A 19,224-nucleotide genomic window follows, 5' to 3' on the forward strand; every position below is an offset into this window, starting at 1 on the left:
GTGTTAATTCATAGTTTTGATGCCTTCAGTGTGAAGCTACAATATTCATAGTCATGAAAATAAACAAAACTCTTTGAATGAGAAGGTGTGTCCAAACTTTTGGTCTGTACTGTAACTATCTATGTATCGATCGATATATCTAGATCGATCAATAGATCGATCTAGATATATAGATAGATATATATAGCGTGCGCACAAAATTCCCACAAACTACAAATTTGTTCCACGAAATACTAATACTAAGAGCAAAGTATTTTGATTCTGAAAATACCCAGAAAAAAAATTTTGCTAAACTTAAAAATGAGAACACACTTTCTGCAATTATACATTTGTGCCAAAACTTAATTTATTGAAATGCGATAAACATTTCCAAAACTAAATCTGTACAACAAGATGTTTAATCCAAAATAAATCACATGCCTTTTTATGCACATAAACCAGGTGAAGCAAAAGTAATAAGATACAAATAATTGAACTGCAAATCTGTAATTCCTCTGTTGAGGCACAAATAATAAAGGCATAGATAAAAAGGTACAGACAATGAGTAAGCATCTGGATTTAGCATGAAAACTTGCAAATATCAATTAAAAACTACAACTGTGCTCTGAAGGCCATAGTTTCAACACAGACAGAATTATTCAGCTGGCATTAGGTTGCTATGTGCTCTGTAGTAACATTGCTATAGTTTAAAAGTGTAGCTTCCAATAAATCTCTTTAACCCTTTTATCTACATTGATATCCTTTATGTCAAGTGTAGAAAATACAAATAAGTTTAATGAAACAATGAAGAGACTGTTTTAAGTTTCCCCACTCCCACAGTTATTTACAGTCTAAGACCTCCGTAACAAACGCTTCAAGTGGGACAATGAAAACGAAAAGATGGATATTCTTTTGCTTTACACAAGCACTTAACACAAATACATTATCTTTCAGTGGAAAAACAAGTTAGGATTTACTCACACACAATCAGGTCTTAATGGCTTTTTCATGCTTATCAAATTGCTTGGATTTGTCCTCTTCAGATTTTACTTTACACATTCATTTATTCCCAAAGAAAAATATTTCAAAGCCATATAAATATGAATTTACTCAAATAACTTAATGAGGTATTTTATTAGAAGCAATTACATGGAAAATACTTTACTATTAACCTTTGGTCTTAACAAATGCATCATGGTATTTAATACACCTATCAGAGAGAAAGTACTCAGCTGAAGCCCTAAAGCTTTCTGTCACCCCTTTTGAAAACTGACATGATGAGTTTGTAGTTGTGAACACAAGGTCCACTGAAGGTAAATAGTACAGAACATTAAGGGTGTTTGCCAGAGTCATCAGTGGCTGCGTAATGAAGTGTCATCCGGATAGTTATCTTCGTGATGAGTGAATTGGGCGTATGGGTAAAATATTTCAGGTAGAAGAGTTAGGACTCTCCTTGGGTCACCTACAAAATAAGAAAAGGACCCCGGATTTGTCTGTCACAGCTGTCAGAGAGCACTTCAGATTAACACCACTCTGACTCTCAGAACCCCCTCTGAGCAACCGCTCTCAAAGAACTATCTTTTCCACTTCTGACATGGCCTATAATATAGACAAATGTAAACAGTTTCCTCGCAAATGTTGAACCACTTCACAAGCTGTAACCTGGACATAGTGTAATTATACTCTCCAACATTTTCTCTGAATTTACAGAGCCTCCTCCTCCCAGGATTAAAGGCTGAATCCCAACTAGAGCTTTCTAGTAATATTGCTCTGCTGTGTGCTTTCAGTAACCTTCACAGTCCTCCCTTAGTAAACAAAGGACTAAACCAACTTTTCTTACATTTCATCTGTGCAACATGCCGCTCGCCATCTATTGGATAATAATCCAATGTGGATAATCTGCCTATAGATTACCCAAAGTCACATTTTCATTAGGAATAACACTGTTCCCGTCATCGATTTAGATGTGGATGCTGTTGTGGCGGACCCTACTGGATTCGATATCGACCCTGCGAGCCTCAGCAAATGCCAGGAAGGTGAAGAGGCCCATCAGGTTGACTGTGGTGATGAGGGCGAACATTGACCCCCATGAACCCGTCGCCTCAATGAGATACCCTGAAAAGTACACCATCAGGACTCCTGCACAGAATCAAACAGATTTTACATTTTGTCAGCTAAAAGTAGAACACCAAATTTATTTGAATGGAAAAACCGCTCCATTTGTTCCTCATTCTAATGCAAGGCCTTGTGGAGTGGTTTTTATTCAATAGACCAACACAAAGTAGTGAATAACTGTGAAATGTAAGAAAGAGGAAACACTGTTTTTACTAATAGAATCTTGAATGTGTGGTGTGCATTTATATCCATCCCCATTATTTTCAAACAAACAATATCCAGCCATCAATGGCTAGAGCTGTGACCTAATTAGTAAATAAGAGGGGAATCAGAAGACAGGACAACTATCTCTGGGACTCCACAACTAACTGTTTCCAATTTCTCTCTGTTTGGCAAACATGGTTGGATTATGCTTTGGAGACATTTTTTTAGGCCAGGAGAAGGATGCTGGTCAGAGTTGATGGGAAAATATGGAAGAAAACTTCCTTGAGGCTGCGAAAGAGTATAAACTAGGGCGACAGCTCAGCTCCACCCAAAACAACCACCCCAAACATACAACCCGGAGCTACAATGAAGTGGTTTTAATCAAAACATTTTCCTGTGCTAGAATGACCAAGTCAAAGTCCACACATAAATTCAATTGAGAACCTATGACAAGACTTGGAATATTATGCTGACAGAAGCTGTCATCCAGTCCAAGTGATTTTGAGCTTTGCAGAGAAAGGGCAACGATTTTAAGCTCTAGATGTGCAAGGTTGGTAAAAACATACCCTAAAAGCCTTGGAAATTTCCGTGAAAGGTGGTTCTACAATTTATTGACTCAGGGGAGCTGAATCCAAATTTAAGCCAGATCTTTCATATTCCTATTTGTAAAATAATGTTGAAAACCATGGCCCCTTTTTTTCTACTTTAAAATTATGCACTGCTTGATATTAGTCCACTGCATAAAATCTCAACAGAATACACAGTGCTTGTAACGTGACACAATGTGGAGAAAAACACTTTTATGAGGCTCTGCGCATGAAGAAAAATGTCACAGGGCTCTATTTTGCTTACATGATCGCTAGCTGTCATCCTCTGTTCACCGTTTTATTCACTCATTTTAATATGCTCCCTTGATGAAATATGCATGGATCATGGGAGCCAGCTAACCTGACAGCCACACATCATCCCAAACTTTGAATTTAGTAAAAGGGAACCAGTTATCCTTTATAGGGCTTCAGCTCCTACGGCTGAATTATTCATCCAAAAGCGATTCCTTAACTAAAGAGAAACTCACCTGAGAATGCCCCACATGTATTCATGATACCTGTAGAGGTGGACACAACTATTAACATTTATACTAAAACACAACATTAATATTTAGTTTTAAAGCAGTTTTCATTAAACCACTTTATGTTTTACTCACCAAATAGGGCTCCAGCACAAGAAGGAGCAAGATCTTGAACATTCAAAGAAACCCCACTGCAACAGAAATGTCTTTTTTAACATCAGTGTCAGAAACTTGAAAAAACTGCTTTGATTTTGCAAACAAGAAATGAGATAATTAGATTATTCAACCCTTTATATACACAGTCATAAAGAGGATTGAGACGATAAGATATGTTGGTATCATTAAAATGTATTCAGAGAACCAATGTTAAATGACAACATTCTTTATTTTCAGATGAACAGCTTTCCTTGCTTTGCTCTGACTCAGTGAAATAATATCATATTACTATCCAATTTGCCTTAGGGAAATGTTTCTTTTTTTTTCACGTAGGCTTAGGAGTTCAACAACAGTCTGCTGCACGCACATCATGTCAGAGAACAGCTAACTCCCATCACTTATTCAGAGGTGTTTTAATCTGCATGTAATAAAACCCTGAAGATGAATTATTCATGTAATTTGTGATATTTTTGATTATTTTGATTAGACAAGGTTATAAATGCTCATTAGCTTCAGCAAGCAAGTACATTTTGCACTTTTGCTTGTAGCAATTACGTGTAACTAGTAACACAAAAAAAATGTATTTGTAACTCATGTGCAAAAGGGGCTCAAAATAAAATACAAAACTGTACTTTAAAGAAAAGGGTTGCTGGGAGAAAAAAAGATATTAGACATTCAATGTTTTGATGTGGTACAAGTGGAAATAAATAAAACAATTAAAATACAAAACACAACACTGACAAGGCAGCATGACAGGTATAGCAGAATAACGTGACCCGGTACCTGTGACTGAAGGTGGTGAGGCCCATGGTGGCCGACACAAATGCTACAGCCCAGGGGAAGGTGGTGTTGCCACACAAAAGGACCGTGAACACACTGGACACTCCCATGGAGAAAAACTGAGGGAGGAGGTGAAAAAAAAAAAAAAAAAAACAAACACATCCAGTAAAACAGAAACAAACATGAAACCACTTTAAAGAAGGAGAAGGAAAATGCTCAATCAGACTGACTCAACACACAGGTAGCCCAGGGGTCTGCAACCCTTTCTAAATAGCCATTTTGCCTTGTCTCCTAACCCATATAAAATGCCTAGAGCTATTTTATATGGGTTTATTAGAGTACCAGAAGAGTCTAACTTCCTTACAAAGAGAAAAGAACAAAAATACTTCCCATTAAAATCATCATTTGACATAAACACTAAACTATAACTATAAACACTGCTTCTGTTCTTCCCATGTAGAAAAAAGAAAATAATTGCCTACGTAAAAATAAATAAAGGTAACCGTTAATGTCAAACAAACTAATGAAATAAATCCTTAATTTCTAATCTTTTAGCTGTTCTAGGAAATACTTAATTTTTCTGCTCATAGTATATAGATTTTGATCAGTGTATGAATTTGAATGTGAATAGTTTGCTAGTGTGGTCAATATGACTAGAAAAGTAAATACATTTAAAATAAAATTAGGTTTATAGCAAGAATCATAACTATTTAGTTGTTTGCAATAAACAAAGAGTTTAAATAGTTAAAATAAACAAATGACAATTATTTTATTCAAAATCCACACTAAACCCTACTTCACTTCAAAATTATTTAACACTCCGAGTGGATGTCTACATATAGTCTTAGAATAGGCAAATACTAAGATAGGAGCACACATTTGCAGATAAGTTGTTATCCCAGGCACACCCGATGCAACCAATCAAGGGCTTCATTGGTTGAATCAGGTGTGCTTGAAATAGAACTCATTCATCTGGCCCGTTGATGACAACGTTTCATTGCATGTTAAAAATACGGAGAAGTCAACAGAATTGTCCAAAAAGATCAGCGAAGAGATCATTGCCTTGGAAAATGATAGGATAAGGATAAAGACAGGAAGGCCCTGAATGTTTGTAGGGATACAGTTGGAAGCATAACTTGCAACCTTAAAGTTAAAAAGAACAGTCGCTATGCTACCTGGGCATGGCAGAAAGAGGAAATCATCAACGGCTGCCGCCAGATTCCTGAGGAGGCAGGTGGTTAAAAACCCTAAAATGACTGCAACAGACCTGCAGCAAGGTCTCAGGGTTTATTGTAAGGCACATACTAAGATTCCTATTCCTATCATATTAAGATTCCCGAAGAACGCTGTCAGAATAAACCATTGCTTAACTTAAAAGGTTTGAATAATGTTTGACTGCAGCAGTCATTAAAAGTAGCATGTTGTGTTTAATTTGGAGAAACCATGCCTATTATTGGTTGTGTTGGGCCATTTAAATGTCATGGCTTGATTTGTTTATTGCAAACAGCTGCTGATTTGTACATTTTACCAATAAACCTAATTTTAAGTAGGGGTTGAATAATTTTAAGTGTAAACATATTTGCTGATGTGTAATATTAGTTTCATCCTGCTACAGAAACCCAAGACACATACTACATAAAGGCATAGATGAAACCTGCTAAAGCTACACTTTTATCTGGCTATTATAAATATAAACCAGGGGTCCACTGCAGGAAGGTTGGAGAGCCTTGGGCCACAGACCCCTGAGGAAGATTAATAAGGCAATTCCAAATATTGTACCTGCATCAACTTCCTTACTGAGGTGGTGTCAAAACCTGAAGAGATCAATAGAGAAATAAGGACTTGCTTCATCAAAAACATAGTCTTCTGGTATGTCTTCCTCAGGGTGCCTACCTTGACATATAAGATGGTCGGATAGGCAGCCACTGAAAAGAGATGAGGGTATGGCTACCAACCAAGGAATGACGTTGAACACCCAGCCCTGGAAAGGCATTACATATTAAAGCTTAGCACGTACATGATGGATTCCCCTAGATTTCTTTACAACTGCATCAAATATTTTTTAAAGAAACAGTAATCTTTAAAATCTATTATACTTGATTTTTAGCTGTTGCATGTGTTTTACTTGAATTATTTTTGCAGCAACTTGAAGGTCAAGTGTCAGACTGAAAGAAGCATGAGAAGATGATGCTGTTACCTTGGCATCAGGGAAGGTGTCTTTAAAGAATGTTGGCAGCCAGGACAGAAGAGTGAAGAAAGTGCTTGCGGTGCAAAGGTGCGTTACTATCACAGCGCTGATCGGGGGGAGAAAAGGAGAGAAAGGAGCCATTAAGCTCTATTTTAAATCAGACAAAGATTAGCGATCATAACGGAGACAATGTCTAACATGTTTAAAGCAAGGTCTAACTAATTTATGTGGTCCTGTTTTACTGCTTGCTACACAATGTATCCATACAGAAATTTAGGTTAAAATCAAACAATATGAAGATTATCGTTTCAGTTCCACACCCAAGTAAATTATCATCTCATATGTCCTTTTCTCTTCTTGTTCTTTTCAGTTAATGCTTAATATATATGCAAACAAAACCATGAAAGAGCCATCGGTCTGTAAAGATGGATATCAGTTCAATATACAATGTAACTTTCTTTGCTGTTGAAGCCGACTGGAAAGACATACTGTTGTTCTATCCCCACTCCTCTTCTCCCTGTACACAAATGACTGCACCTCATCGGACTCGTCCGTGAAACTCCTTAAGTTTGCAGACGACACCACTGTCATTGGACTGATCCAGGACGGTGATGAGTCTGCATACAGACAGCAGGTGGATCGGCTGGTACACTGGTGCAGTCAGAACTACCTTGAACTGAACCCACTCAAGACTGTGGAAATGGTGGTGGACTTTTGGAGAACACCACCCCCATACACGCCCCTCACCATCCTCAACAACACTGTATCGGCCGTGGACCATGTTGGAATAATTGAATATAGATTTATCTTATATTTTCTCCTATTCTTTAACTTAACTATTTGATCTCATAACATTTCATGATGTTTGTGTGAGTAAAGGATGTGTGAGTTTGTCTGCAGGCAAAGGTCATAAATGGTGCTGAGCTAGCAGAGAAGGAAGCAGTTCAGTTGAGGAGGTCATAAAGATGAAGGCTGATTACACTCAACAAAAGGCCCAACTGACCCTACCAGTTGTAGGAGACTGTGGGAAATGTGTTGTTAAAAGATAAAGCTGTTTATGACCTGTTTACGATGCAGTTGTTGTTTTCCCCCATCCTTTAGAGAACAATGTTTTTGTAAACTAGGGACCCCCGAAAGACAATAAAAAGAGGGAGCGGTCGGATAGGCTTCAGAGCGGTGTGAGATCTGTAACTGAGCACATCTTGACCGTTTCTCCTCGCAAAGCGAGTAAAAGAAACTAATACTTTGTCTCTCTTTTCTTTTTGTGTTGTTATAAGTATTGTTAGGTTGGTTAAAACCTGACAGACCACTTCAGGTTCTTAGGAACCACCATCTCTGAGGACCTGAGATGGTCTTCACACATAGACACTGTTCGAAAGAAGGCCCAGCAGAGACTGTACTTCCTGAGGCAACTCAAGAAGTTCAACCTTCCACAGGAGTTGCTGGTCATCTTCTACACTGCCATCATTCACTCTGTCCTGTCTTCATCCATCTCAGTGTGGTTTGGCTCATCCACAAAACAGGACAGGTCCAGACTGCAACAAATAATCAGGAATGCAGAGAGAATAATCAGGGCTGACCTTCCCTCCATCCAGGACTTATACAGGTCTAGGGTCAGGAAAAGAGCTGCTAAAATCTCTGCAGACCCCACACACCCTGCACATAAACTGTTTAGAGTTTTACCTTCAGGCCCCCGCTACAGAGCACTGTTTACTAAAACCAGCCGCCACAGAGACAGTTTCTTCCCCCAGGCTGTTTCTCTGATGAACATTAAATAGAGTACAAAACAACAGCATACAGATGTTGCAAATGCACCTTTTTATTATATATGTGTATATTGTACATTGTAAATATGTATATTCTGTAATACAAAAACAAAACCAAAGAGCTAAGTGTACCGGAGTCAGATTCCTTGTTTGTATGCACGAACTTGGCAATAAAGCTGATTCTGATACTCAAAAATAAATGCATTAGAGCAAAAAAGCAGAGGTTCTCCAACTCACTGGGACAGGAGTTTGAATAAAATATTGTAATTTCCCCACATGTCCACAAATAGTTATACCTTTGTGACTGTTAATGAAGAGCATACAGTCCAAATAGCTTTGTTGAACCTAAAGTATTCACACTCTTCGTTTTCAATATTTTTATCATGTTACAACGACATGGGTTTTATTGGGTCTGTTGTAGGAGGGAAAGTAATAGATCCCAAAGGACCCAAAGTAATTCTTAGTTTTAAAGCAGAAAAGTGTGTTGTGCATTTGTATTCAGCACCCTCCATCAACACATTGTCACACTACCTTTTGGTGTTATTACAGCTGCAAGTCTTATAGGGTGTGTCTGTCAGCTTTGAACATCTAAAGACTGAAGTTGTTGCCAATTCTACTTAATTAAATAGCACAAGCTCTCCCAGATTATGAAAACCTCTTTAAACATATCTTTTCCAACTTTTCTCACAAATTTACCATTGGATTTAGGTCAAGACTTTCACTGGGCCATTCTAAAAAAATAAATTAATATAGCTGTGTTTTCTTTTTGCATTTTTGCCACTGTGATTTCTCAATGATACTTTGATTTTATCTTCCAGTGAAGGATGTTAATTATCTGTTTATTAATAAGTGTATTGTTCAGCTATTGGGTCTATCAGCACTTTAAATGCTTTTAGTGGACAATCTTTGGTTTTTATCCCCCCTTGGTTGCAGCTGTTGCATTCAGTGTCATGCCCTCTAGTTAAACATTGCTCTGTTTTTATATATTCTTATTGTGACTTGCTGTAAAATGAATTGCCTATTGGGACATAAATAAAGATCTGAATCTTCTGCTGTAGCTCTGGCTGTTTGTTCAAGTGTTTTGTTGTCTCTTACAGTTTTCCGTCCAGCATAATCCTGTGTAGCCGTTCCACCACACCTAGCATTTTGCATGTAGGCCAAAGTTGTTTGTTGATATATTGATCAACACTGTTAACCACCTTCATATTTAAAATCAACACCAAAAGGAACATGTAGTCTCTTACCAGCGGCAACCTAAAAACCAAAGTCTTTGATGGTTATCTTTATCCTCTTAGAAAGTGTTTTATGTAGTTTTCTGTTGACACAGCAGGCCTGAATGGCATATTAACAAACAAGATGAAGCTAACTTGACAAAATGTTGCACATCTTGGATTTATATCATTAGAAATGACGTAAACGTCAGACATCGTGTTATAACATTTTGTAGTTTTGGAGTAAAAAAACAAGTAACAACTTTCGGCTTTGTTGTTGCTTTCTTTTAAGTTTGCTTTGTATCAGCTGCATGACTTGATGCAAGCGTTGGAATTTAGCATAGCTACACACCACAGAGCAAAAAAGATCCACAGTCAGCATATACTGGACTGGGGATTTGCATTTATTGTTCTTTGCAGACATACAGACTTACTGTTGGCTTACCAGACTGCAGGCTGTTTGAGGAGTCGTCCCCAATGTCTTTTGGAACGTTTCGACTGGGTCCCACCGTTGCCCAGGGCCTCAAGTGTGATTATAGGGCCTGAAAACACGAGCACACAAAAAGTCATCGATTTCAATCTTACATGCAAAAAAGGGACAGGATAAAAAGTATAAAATAACAGCAGTGTTGCTGTTGATGCAGCTAAAGCTTCCCTTGCCTTCTCCGTTGAGCAGGTATTTCCACATGCAGTAAGCCCAAAGGACTGACAGGAGACCAGACACATAGAAAACACTCTCCCAGCCATACAGGTCCAGCATGAGGGAACCAATACCTCCAATCACAAGAGTGCTTACAAAACAGAGAGGGGGGAAGACAACCAAGTCAAATAGGGCACCCTTGTAACTTAACACTGGGTTTATACATCTGGATGTGAAAGGATCAGACAAGTCTCTCCAAACACCAATGGCTCTTTAAATATAACTTTTGGAATCACAGCAACCTCCTTTACACGTTTCAGAAAGGTGTTTTTCTGAGAAAACACTAGTGGTTTTCTTGTCAATTTTCATTCAGTACCAAACATCTGACTCACCCCAGATAGGACCCACTTCCCACAGTGCTCATGAGGAAGCCTCGCTCACTCTCAACCACCTTTTGCGAGCACAGGCTTGCCAGAGAAGGGTAATGAACTCCTAAAATCAATACAAAACCAGAACAAATTGGAAGGAACATTCACTTTCAGAACAAATAAAAAAAAACAACTGAAAAAAAAAACTAAAAACGATTGCGTTTGAAATTAGTTAAGACGTATTTTGTATACAAAGTAGCCCCATCCGTTTCATAACAATATGGTGCTGTCAAAAACTCTAAATAAGCTCCTAAAAGACTACATTTAGCAGAGCAAACATGCTACAAATCAAGGCTGCCACAGTATGTTGACAAAATTACTTAATAAACATAACAGTCACTTCCTTTCAGCTGAAACCACGTTTGCATACACTGCATAAATGACACATTTTTTTCATTACTGTCCGACATTAAATAGGACTAAAGTTTTCCTTATTTAGGTTATTTAGAATTAACAAAATTATTTCAAGTTGCCACTAAGCAAAAACTCCTGCTTCACAAACACCAATATTATGTTTTTTTTTTTTATTGGGAAAGCCCAAATGATGAAGTCATGGCTTTGCAAGGTTCAACATTTGAATTAATTGGAGCACAGCCGTGGATGTATTTTAAGGCAATACATTAAAACACACTAAAGCCATCAGTCAAGAGGCAAGATCAGACAAGATGACGAGGAAGAGGATTGTATACCTCAATAAACTTAATCTTAGAAGACATGTCCTGTTGTCTGGAGAAACTAGTTCCATTGCAAATAAGCGAAGGCCACAAATGTTAGTGTTCAGTATTTGCTTATACTGAAAGTTTGTCTCTATTTAAATAACTAATGAAGAACAAACTAAAACTGAAGTGTTTGGCCATGCTGACCATCAGTAAATTGTTTGGAGGAAAAAGAAGGGAAGTTTGCAAGCCTGAGAACACCATCCCAACTGTGAAGTACGGGAGTGGTGGTGTCATGTGGTGGGGGACTTCTGCTGCAGGAGAAACCAGTGCACCACACAAAATAGATGACATCATTATAGAAAAACATGCTAAACAAATGTAGGAACATAGGCCAGGAAGTTAAAGCTTGGGCAAAAATTGGTCTTTCAAATGGTCAGTGGTCCTGAGCATAGCACCAAATTAGTTACAAAGTGGCTTATGGACAACAAAGTCAATGTGTTGGGAGTGGCCATCACAAAGTCCTGTCTCAGCGCTAAAGAAAATGTACAGGCGGAGCTGGAAAGGTGTGTGAAAGCAAGGCGTCCTACAAACCTGACTCAATGACATAATTTATGTCAGTAGGAATATTTCATGACATGAGTCATCTTGTGCTCCTTCAGTCTCACCTTGTAACAGGCCCATGAGGAAGCGGGCCAGCGTCATGGAGAAGATTGGCTGGGAGCAGAGGTGGCCGAGGATCGGAGTGAAAGCTGTCATGGACCCCCAGGCTGCTGCCGAGAGCAGGAGAACCTTCTCACCTCCCACACTAGAGAGACAGAGAGATAAAGACTTAAATATAGAGACCGTTTTACATTTGGGACTTCAAACCCTTGTAACCTGGATAACCTGTAACACTGCATTTTTCATCAATGAAGACATTTCCTGAGAATGCATGTGACAGTTTTGCTCTCAAGTGCTAAAAATACAGGTCCTTCTCAAAATATTAGCATATTGTGATAAAGTTCATTATTTTCCATAATGTAATGATGAAAATTTAACATTCATATATTTTAGATTCATTGCACATTAACTGAAATATTTCAGGTCTTTTATTGTCTTAATACGGATGATTTTGGCATACAGCTCATGAAAACCCAAAATTCCTATCTCACAAAATTAGCATATCATTAAAAGGGTCTCTAAACGAGCTATGAACCTAATCATCTGAATCAACGAGTTAACTCTAAACACCTGCAAAAGATTCCTGAGGCCTTTAAAACTCCCAGCCTGGTTCATCACTCAAAACCCCAATCATTGGTAAGACTGCCGACCTGACTGCTGTCCAGAAGGCCACTATTGACACCATCAAGCAAGAGGGTAAGACACAGAAAGACATTTCTGAACGAATAGGCTGTTCCCAGAGTGCTGTATCAAGGCACCTCAGTGGGAAGACTGTGGGAAGGAAAACGTGTGACAGAAAATGCTGCACAACGAGAAGAGGTGACCGGACCCTGAGGAAGATTGTGGAGAAGGGGCGATTCCAGACCTTGGGGGACCTGCGGAAGCAGTGGACTGAGTCTGGAGTAGAAACATCCAGAGCCACCGCGCACAGGCGTGTGCAGGAAATGGGCTACAGGTGCCGCATTCCCCAGGTCAAGCCACTTTTGAACCAGAAACAGCGGCAGAAGCGCCTGACCTGGGCTACAGAGAAGCAGCACTGGACTGTTGCTCAGTGGTCCAAAGTACTTTTTTCGGATGAAAGCAAATTCTGCATGTCATTCGGAAATCAAGGTGCCACAAGGTGTCTGGAGGAAGACTGGGGAGAAGGAAATGCCAAAATGCCAGAAGTCCAGTGTCAAGTACCCACAGTCAGTGATGGTCTGGGGTGCCGTGTCAGCTGCTGGTGTTGGTCCACTGTGTTTTATCAAGGGCAGGGACAATGCAGCTAGCTATCAGGAGATTTTGGAGCACTTCATGCTTCCATCTGCTGAAAAGCTTTATGGAGATGAAGATTTCATTTTTCAGCACGACCTGGCACCTGCTCACAGTGCCAAAACCACTGGTAAATGGTTTACTGACCATGGTATCACTGTGCTCAATTGGCCTGCCAACTCTCCTGGCCTGAACCCCATAGAGAATCTGTGGGATATTGTGAAGAGAACGTTGAGAGACTCAAGACCCAACACTCTGGATGAGCTAAAGGCCGCTATCGAAGCATCCTGGGCCTCCATAAGACCTCAGCAGTGCCACAGGCTGATTGCCTCCATGCCACGCCGCATTGAAGCAGTCATTTCTGCAAAAGGATTCCCGACCAAGTATTGAGTGCATAACTGTACATGATTATTTGAAGGTTGATGTTTTTTGTCTTAAAAACACTTTTCTTTTATTGGTCGGATGAAATATGCTAATTTTGTGAGATAGGAATTTTGGGTTTTCATGAGCTGTATGCCAAAATCATCCGTATTAAGACAATAAAAGACCTGAAATATTTCAGTTAGTGTGCAATGAATCTAAAATATATGAATGTTAAATTTTCATCATTACATTATGGAAAATAATGAAGTTTTTCACAATATGCTAATATTTTGAGAAGGACCTGTATCTGTGACTCACCCAGAATTTTACTAGTCTGTTAACCTGGCCTGGACTCACTTTTAATATTGCTGCTTTGTTTCAACAGAGCATTAAAAAGCATTAAAAACATTATATTATTGCATTTTTGATAACAAGTAAAAAATAGACAAGATAAGATTTTTAAGGTTCAGTAGTACGCAAATAACATCCATCATTTTGAAATACATTATTAAACTAGACTTTAACATTTTAAAGTGTGTTAAGTCAATATAATTGAAATAATATTGAAAAAAAGACACATTGGTACTAGAATCTACGGCTTTTTTGGTTTTCTGGGGATCTTTTAAAGCAACTTAAGTTTTTTTTCATCTTTATTTATCTAAACAACCCCACAGCACAAACAAGGCGATCCTCAGAAAGCTAAAAAAAATTTCTAGCGAAGATGTTCACGTCCAGGTCTTGTTTCAAGTTTTCACTAAATTTGTTTTTTTCTAATTCTTATATAAAGGTCTTTCAGGCACTGTTTATCTGCTGTAGATAAAATTTCAGGCCTGAAAATTGTTTTTTTCCTGTCCACAAGTTAGTGCTAGAATGACACTAGGAAAAAAAAAAAATCAACAATTGACCGGAGTTGACCAGTCACTGGATAACTGATTTGTCTGCCGACCATACTAGTGTATTACACTTTATACATCCTGTCTCTGGGCGCTCCTATCTCGTAACAATACTGTTTGCAGTCCCCTAACATGACAATGTAGACAAAGCACCCAATTAATTCACTGCATTATCTCCCTTGATTAAATAAACACTGCTGTGCTTGTTTGCATCACTGCTAGAGTCATAGACCACAACCACAATACACCAAAGACCAGCAAGAAGCTGAAAAAGAGTCAAGGGAAGATTTTTACTCTGTAAAAATGTATATTCCATATTTATCCTCAAGGATATTGCTACGTCGCAGAAAAAGTATACCATTTAGTTATTTTTAACTAAGATTAAAATGTAATTCTCTATACTGAGCCATGACTATAGTTCAGCTGCTACAGGCTTAGGCTGCAGGAGAATATACTCACCACTTTCCTCACTCTGCTATTTACTCCTGTAACCCTCCATGTTTGCCATTTTTCCAATATTGTTGGCATGAACATTGTTTTCTTTCTACAGAAAGTGCACCTGGCTAAGTGCTTCTTTGTTAGGTTGAGCGTCCTTCTTAGACAGAGCCAATGCAGACAATCTATGAGTTTCTTTCCAAAAGAAAGTAACCCAGGTGCGTAGTTTAGTGGTGTTTTTTTCTTTCGACAACAGGACCACCTGTTAACTATTTTACTCTCTTAGTCTTTCTTTCAGAATCATTCTTTCCCAGAGAAACTACTCCTGGCTCAGTGCTTCTGTGTTTAACGCCATCTCTTTTCTAAACAGAGCCATTGCTAACGTTAACTTTCATTACAACAGAAAATACTTCTTGCTTAATGATTATGTTTAGTTGTGGCTTTCTGCAGGCGGAAGACATTGACTGCTGCCATTAACTATGTATACTGTCTTTGTTTCTTCCTGTTAAAAAAGGAAGTGGTTTATCTCTCTCGTCCTGACAAGCTTGGTCAGGATGAGGGACTGCTGTCAAGCAAACAACTCGCTCCAATAAGCTGTGATTCCTTAGACAGACAACTTTTCACCAACCGTCTTCAAATGATCGATTGAGTTAAATCTGAATTGATGCTATATAAAATTAATCCAACCAAATTCAAGGACATGTGTCTTACCGATCACTGACATAACCGCCAAACACCTGGGTGAAGCAGTATCCCCAGAAGAAGCTGCCCAGCACCATGCCAGACTCTCTCTTGGTCCAGTTGAACTTCTCCGCCATGCTGACAGCACAGATGGGCATCGCTACACGGGCGCAGTAAAGGAGGCATGTTCCCAACAGCAGCACCACTGTCCATATCCTCGCCACTGGCCTGTGCAAAAAGGAGGAAGTAGAGTGAGTTAGGTGGATTCTAGAACACTCGCAGGGAAACTCTTGACTTAATGCCAATTAGTTGGGGATGTTTTCTCAAAGGAGGTGAGTTTGTGAAGCTCTCTTTAGAGAACAACAGTGGTTAAAGTAATCTGAAGCATAGGTCAATAATTGGTTATGGGGAGAAGGTGGGCATTATAAGGATTTGATGCCAGTTTGTGATGTCTGTCCCCATGAGAGTAAAACACACTTTTTCTACAAACCACATAAACTCTGTTACACATCCTAAAAGCAGAAAACCACACAAAATTAGCCAAGAGTTAGCCGTGCACTGCTGTAAAATGAAGTCATCATCTCCATGAAGCTTGTCAGCAGAGGGAAGCTCTAAAATTTTATGATATACAGTTGTGCTGACTTTAGTCTTGATGAAACATAGTTTACCAACACCAGCAGATGTCACGGCTCCCCAAATCATTACCAAATTTGGAAACTTCACCTCAAGCTGCCAAATTTATGGTCATCTGAAAAGAGGACTAAGCAACAGCTCAATTCTTTTTTCTCTCCTAAGCCCAGGTAAAATGCTTCTGAGATCATCTCTGGTTCATGTGAGGCTTGACACAAGGAATGCAACGGTTTGTCCTGAACAAGTCTGTGTGTAGTGCAACTTGGAGAACTGATTCGACCTGCACACCTTGAAAATGGCCCAAACACTATTACATCCGATTTGCTTCACAATCTTCCAATCCCTGTTGTTTTCTTACCTTCACCTAACATACATTTTCCTTCTGCCAAACTTTCCATTAATATGTCTTGATACATTCTGTGATCCGCCAGCTTCTTCAGCAGTGACCTTTTGTGGCTTACCATCCTTGTGAAAAGTCACATTGACTCTCTGGTGAATGACCTGAAATGCATTACTCTTTGTGTCATGGCTCTTTACAACATTTAAGTTTCACTTATTTGGATTTGGTTACATTTTTTTATTTATTTAAAGTTAAATATGAACATACCAACAGATTACACAGAAAGAGGAATGAATGGACTGTGTTGTATACTGTCTTTAAAATATCAATGCAGACTCAGATTAAAAGTGACTGCTACCCCTGAGGACCCCTTCTGGGAACTCTACAGCCTGCTGAGGTGTTACGCGGTGACGTCAAACCCTCATCACAGTTGAAAAAATGTCTCTGTAAGAGTTTAAAATGTTACCTCGGCCAGTTAGAGTGGGCATCGGGCCACTTCTTGTGGCATCCAGGAGCTCCGATGTTGTCAGGTTGGAGGTTCTCCTTGTGAAAGGCCAAATCTGGACTAGAGTTCTTACCATGTTTTTGAATAACTGCCATTCAACGCGAAGTGACGGCAGACTCTTGTCAACGGCTCCTGCTGTTCTCTTTCACCCTATTTCCGATTTGTCAGTTTGAACAAAAAACCCCAGCGTGTAGAGGTGGAAGTATAGACGCGGTCACATTCACAATGTTTTTTAGTCCATTACCTAGTCGCGGAACAAAGCGGGAGGGAGTGCGTTGCTCCTGATGCCCTGGGAGGAATAATCCACGTGTCACTTTTTCTCTTCAGCCTCCTCCTGCTCTTCCTCCTCCTCCTCCTGCGTGTGAACCTCGCAGTTCTTCGTGCGGTCGATAGGGTTAATCAGGAAGTGATTCAGACGTTAAGCTTCAGCTGCACACAGCCAGTCCTTCCTCCTTCCGCTAGTTTCATCCGAAACGGTAAAAAAGGTGTTCCAGCCTGCCATGGCCTCACCTAACGTGACGTTGCAGTAAAACAACAACACGCCCCTCCCCTCCCCTCCCCTCCCCTCCCCTCCCCGCGCCGTCCCGGTGTCTACGTCCCAGCAGCGGGGCGGCTGATGAAGCGTTTTAGGGCTGTGGGGCACGAAGATGCGCAGCGGTTGTTTGAAATACTGGTCCTTCTCAAAATATTAGCATATTGTGATAAAGTTCATTATTTTCCATAATGTCATGATGAAAATTTAACATTCATATATTTTAGATTCATTGCACACTAACTGAAATATTTCAGGTCTTTTATTGTCTTAATACGGATGATTTTGGCATACAGCTCATGAAAACCCAAAATTTCTATCTCACAAAATTAACATATCATTAAAAGGGTCTCTAAACGAGCTATGAACCTAATCATCTTAATCAACGAGTTAACTCTAAACACCTGCAAAAGATTCCTGAGGCCTTTAAAACTCCCAGCCTGGTTCATCACTCAAAACCCCAATCATGGGTAAGACTGCCGACCTGACTGCTGTCCAGAAGGCCACTATTGACACCCTCAAGCAAGAGGGTAAGACACAGAAAGACATTTCTGAACTAATAGGCTGTTCCCAGAGTGCTGAATCAAGGCACCTCAGTGGGAAGTTAGTGGGAAGGAAAAAGTGTGGCAGAAAACGCTGCACAACGAGAAGAGGTGACCGGACCCTGAGGAAGATTGTGGAGAAGGGCCGATTCCAGACCTTGGGGGACCTGCGGAAGCAGTGGACTGAGTGTGGAGTAGAAACATCCAGAGCCACCGTGCACAGGCGTGTGCAGGAAATGGGCTACAGGTGCCGCATTCCCCAGACCTGGGCTACAGAGAAGCAGCACTGGACTGTTGCTCAGTGGTCCAAAGTACTTTTTTCGGATGAAGGCAAATTCTGCATGTCATTCGGAAATCAAGGTGCCAGAGTCTGGAGGAAGACTGGGGAGAAGGAAATGCCAGAAGTCCAGTGTCAAGTATCCACAGTCAGTGATGGTCTGGGGTGCCGTGTCAGCTGCTGGTGTTGGTCCACTGTGTTTTATCAAGGGCAGGGTCAATGCAGCTAGCTATCAGGAGATTTTGGAGCACTTCCTGCTTCCATCTGCTGAAAAGCTTTATGGAGATGAAGATTTCATTTTTCAGCACGACCTGGCACCTGCTCACAGTGCCAAAACCACTGGTAAATGGTTTACTGACCATGGTATCACTGTGCTAAATTGGCCTGCCAACTCTCCTGACCTGAATCCCATAGAGAATCTGTGGGATATTGTGAAGAGAATGTTGAGAGACTCAAGACCCAACACTCTGGATGAGCTAAAGGCCGCTATCGAAGCATCCTGGGCCTCCATAAGACCTCAGCAGTGCCACAGGCTGATTGCCTCCATGCCACGCCGCATTGAAGCAGTCATTTCTGCAAAAGGATTCCCGACCAAGTATTGAGTGCATAACTGTACATGATTATTTGAAGGTTGACGTTTTTTGTATTAAAATCACTTTTCTTTTATTGGTCGGATGAAATATGCTAATTTTGTGAGATAGGAATTTTGGGTTTTCATGAGCTGTATGCCAAAATAATCCGTATTAAGACAATAAAAGACCTGAAATATTTCAGTTAGTGTGCAATGAATCTAAAATATATGAATGTTAAATTTTCATCATGACATTATGGAAAATAATGAACTTTATCACAATATGCTAATATTTTGAGAAGGACCTGTACATGAACTTTGTTTAGGAACACTCATTTTTTGAGTTAAA

At 39.7% G+C, this 19,224-nt stretch overlaps 1 protein-coding gene across 2 annotated transcripts; it reads right to left on the bottom strand.

The window, feature by feature from the left end:
* Positions 1-324: 324 nt before the first annotated feature.
* On the bottom strand, positions 325-17,473 carry slc17a9b (solute carrier family 17 member 9b). Of its 2 annotated transcripts, none has more exons than XM_047377926.1 (13): positions 16,915-17,473; positions 15,509-15,706; positions 11,861-12,000; positions 10,501-10,600; positions 10,129-10,259; positions 9,914-10,010; positions 6,501-6,597; positions 6,197-6,284; positions 6,083-6,117; positions 4,307-4,422; positions 3,503-3,558; positions 3,374-3,403; positions 325-2,118 (listed from the first exon to the last, which is right to left on the bottom strand). In XM_047377926.1, the coding sequence occupies exons 1-13, from the start codon at positions 17,046-17,048 to the stop codon at positions 1,940-1,942; spliced, it is 1,401 nt and encodes a 466-aa protein (XP_047233882.1). In that variant the 5' UTR covers positions 17,049-17,473; the 3' UTR covers positions 325-1,939. The 2 variants fall into 2 exon arrangements, with proteins under 2 accessions (XP_047233882.1, XP_047233888.1); XM_047377932.1 differs by having other exon boundaries at positions 17,198-17,472.
* Positions 17,474-19,224: the final 1,751 nt, after the last annotated feature.

The sequence above is a fragment of the Girardinichthys multiradiatus genome, chromosome 1 (assembly GCF_021462225.1).
Source record: "Girardinichthys multiradiatus isolate DD_20200921_A chromosome 1, DD_fGirMul_XY1, whole genome shotgun sequence".
NCBI classification, from domain to species: Eukaryota; Metazoa; Chordata; class Actinopteri; order Cyprinodontiformes; family Goodeidae; genus Girardinichthys; species Girardinichthys multiradiatus.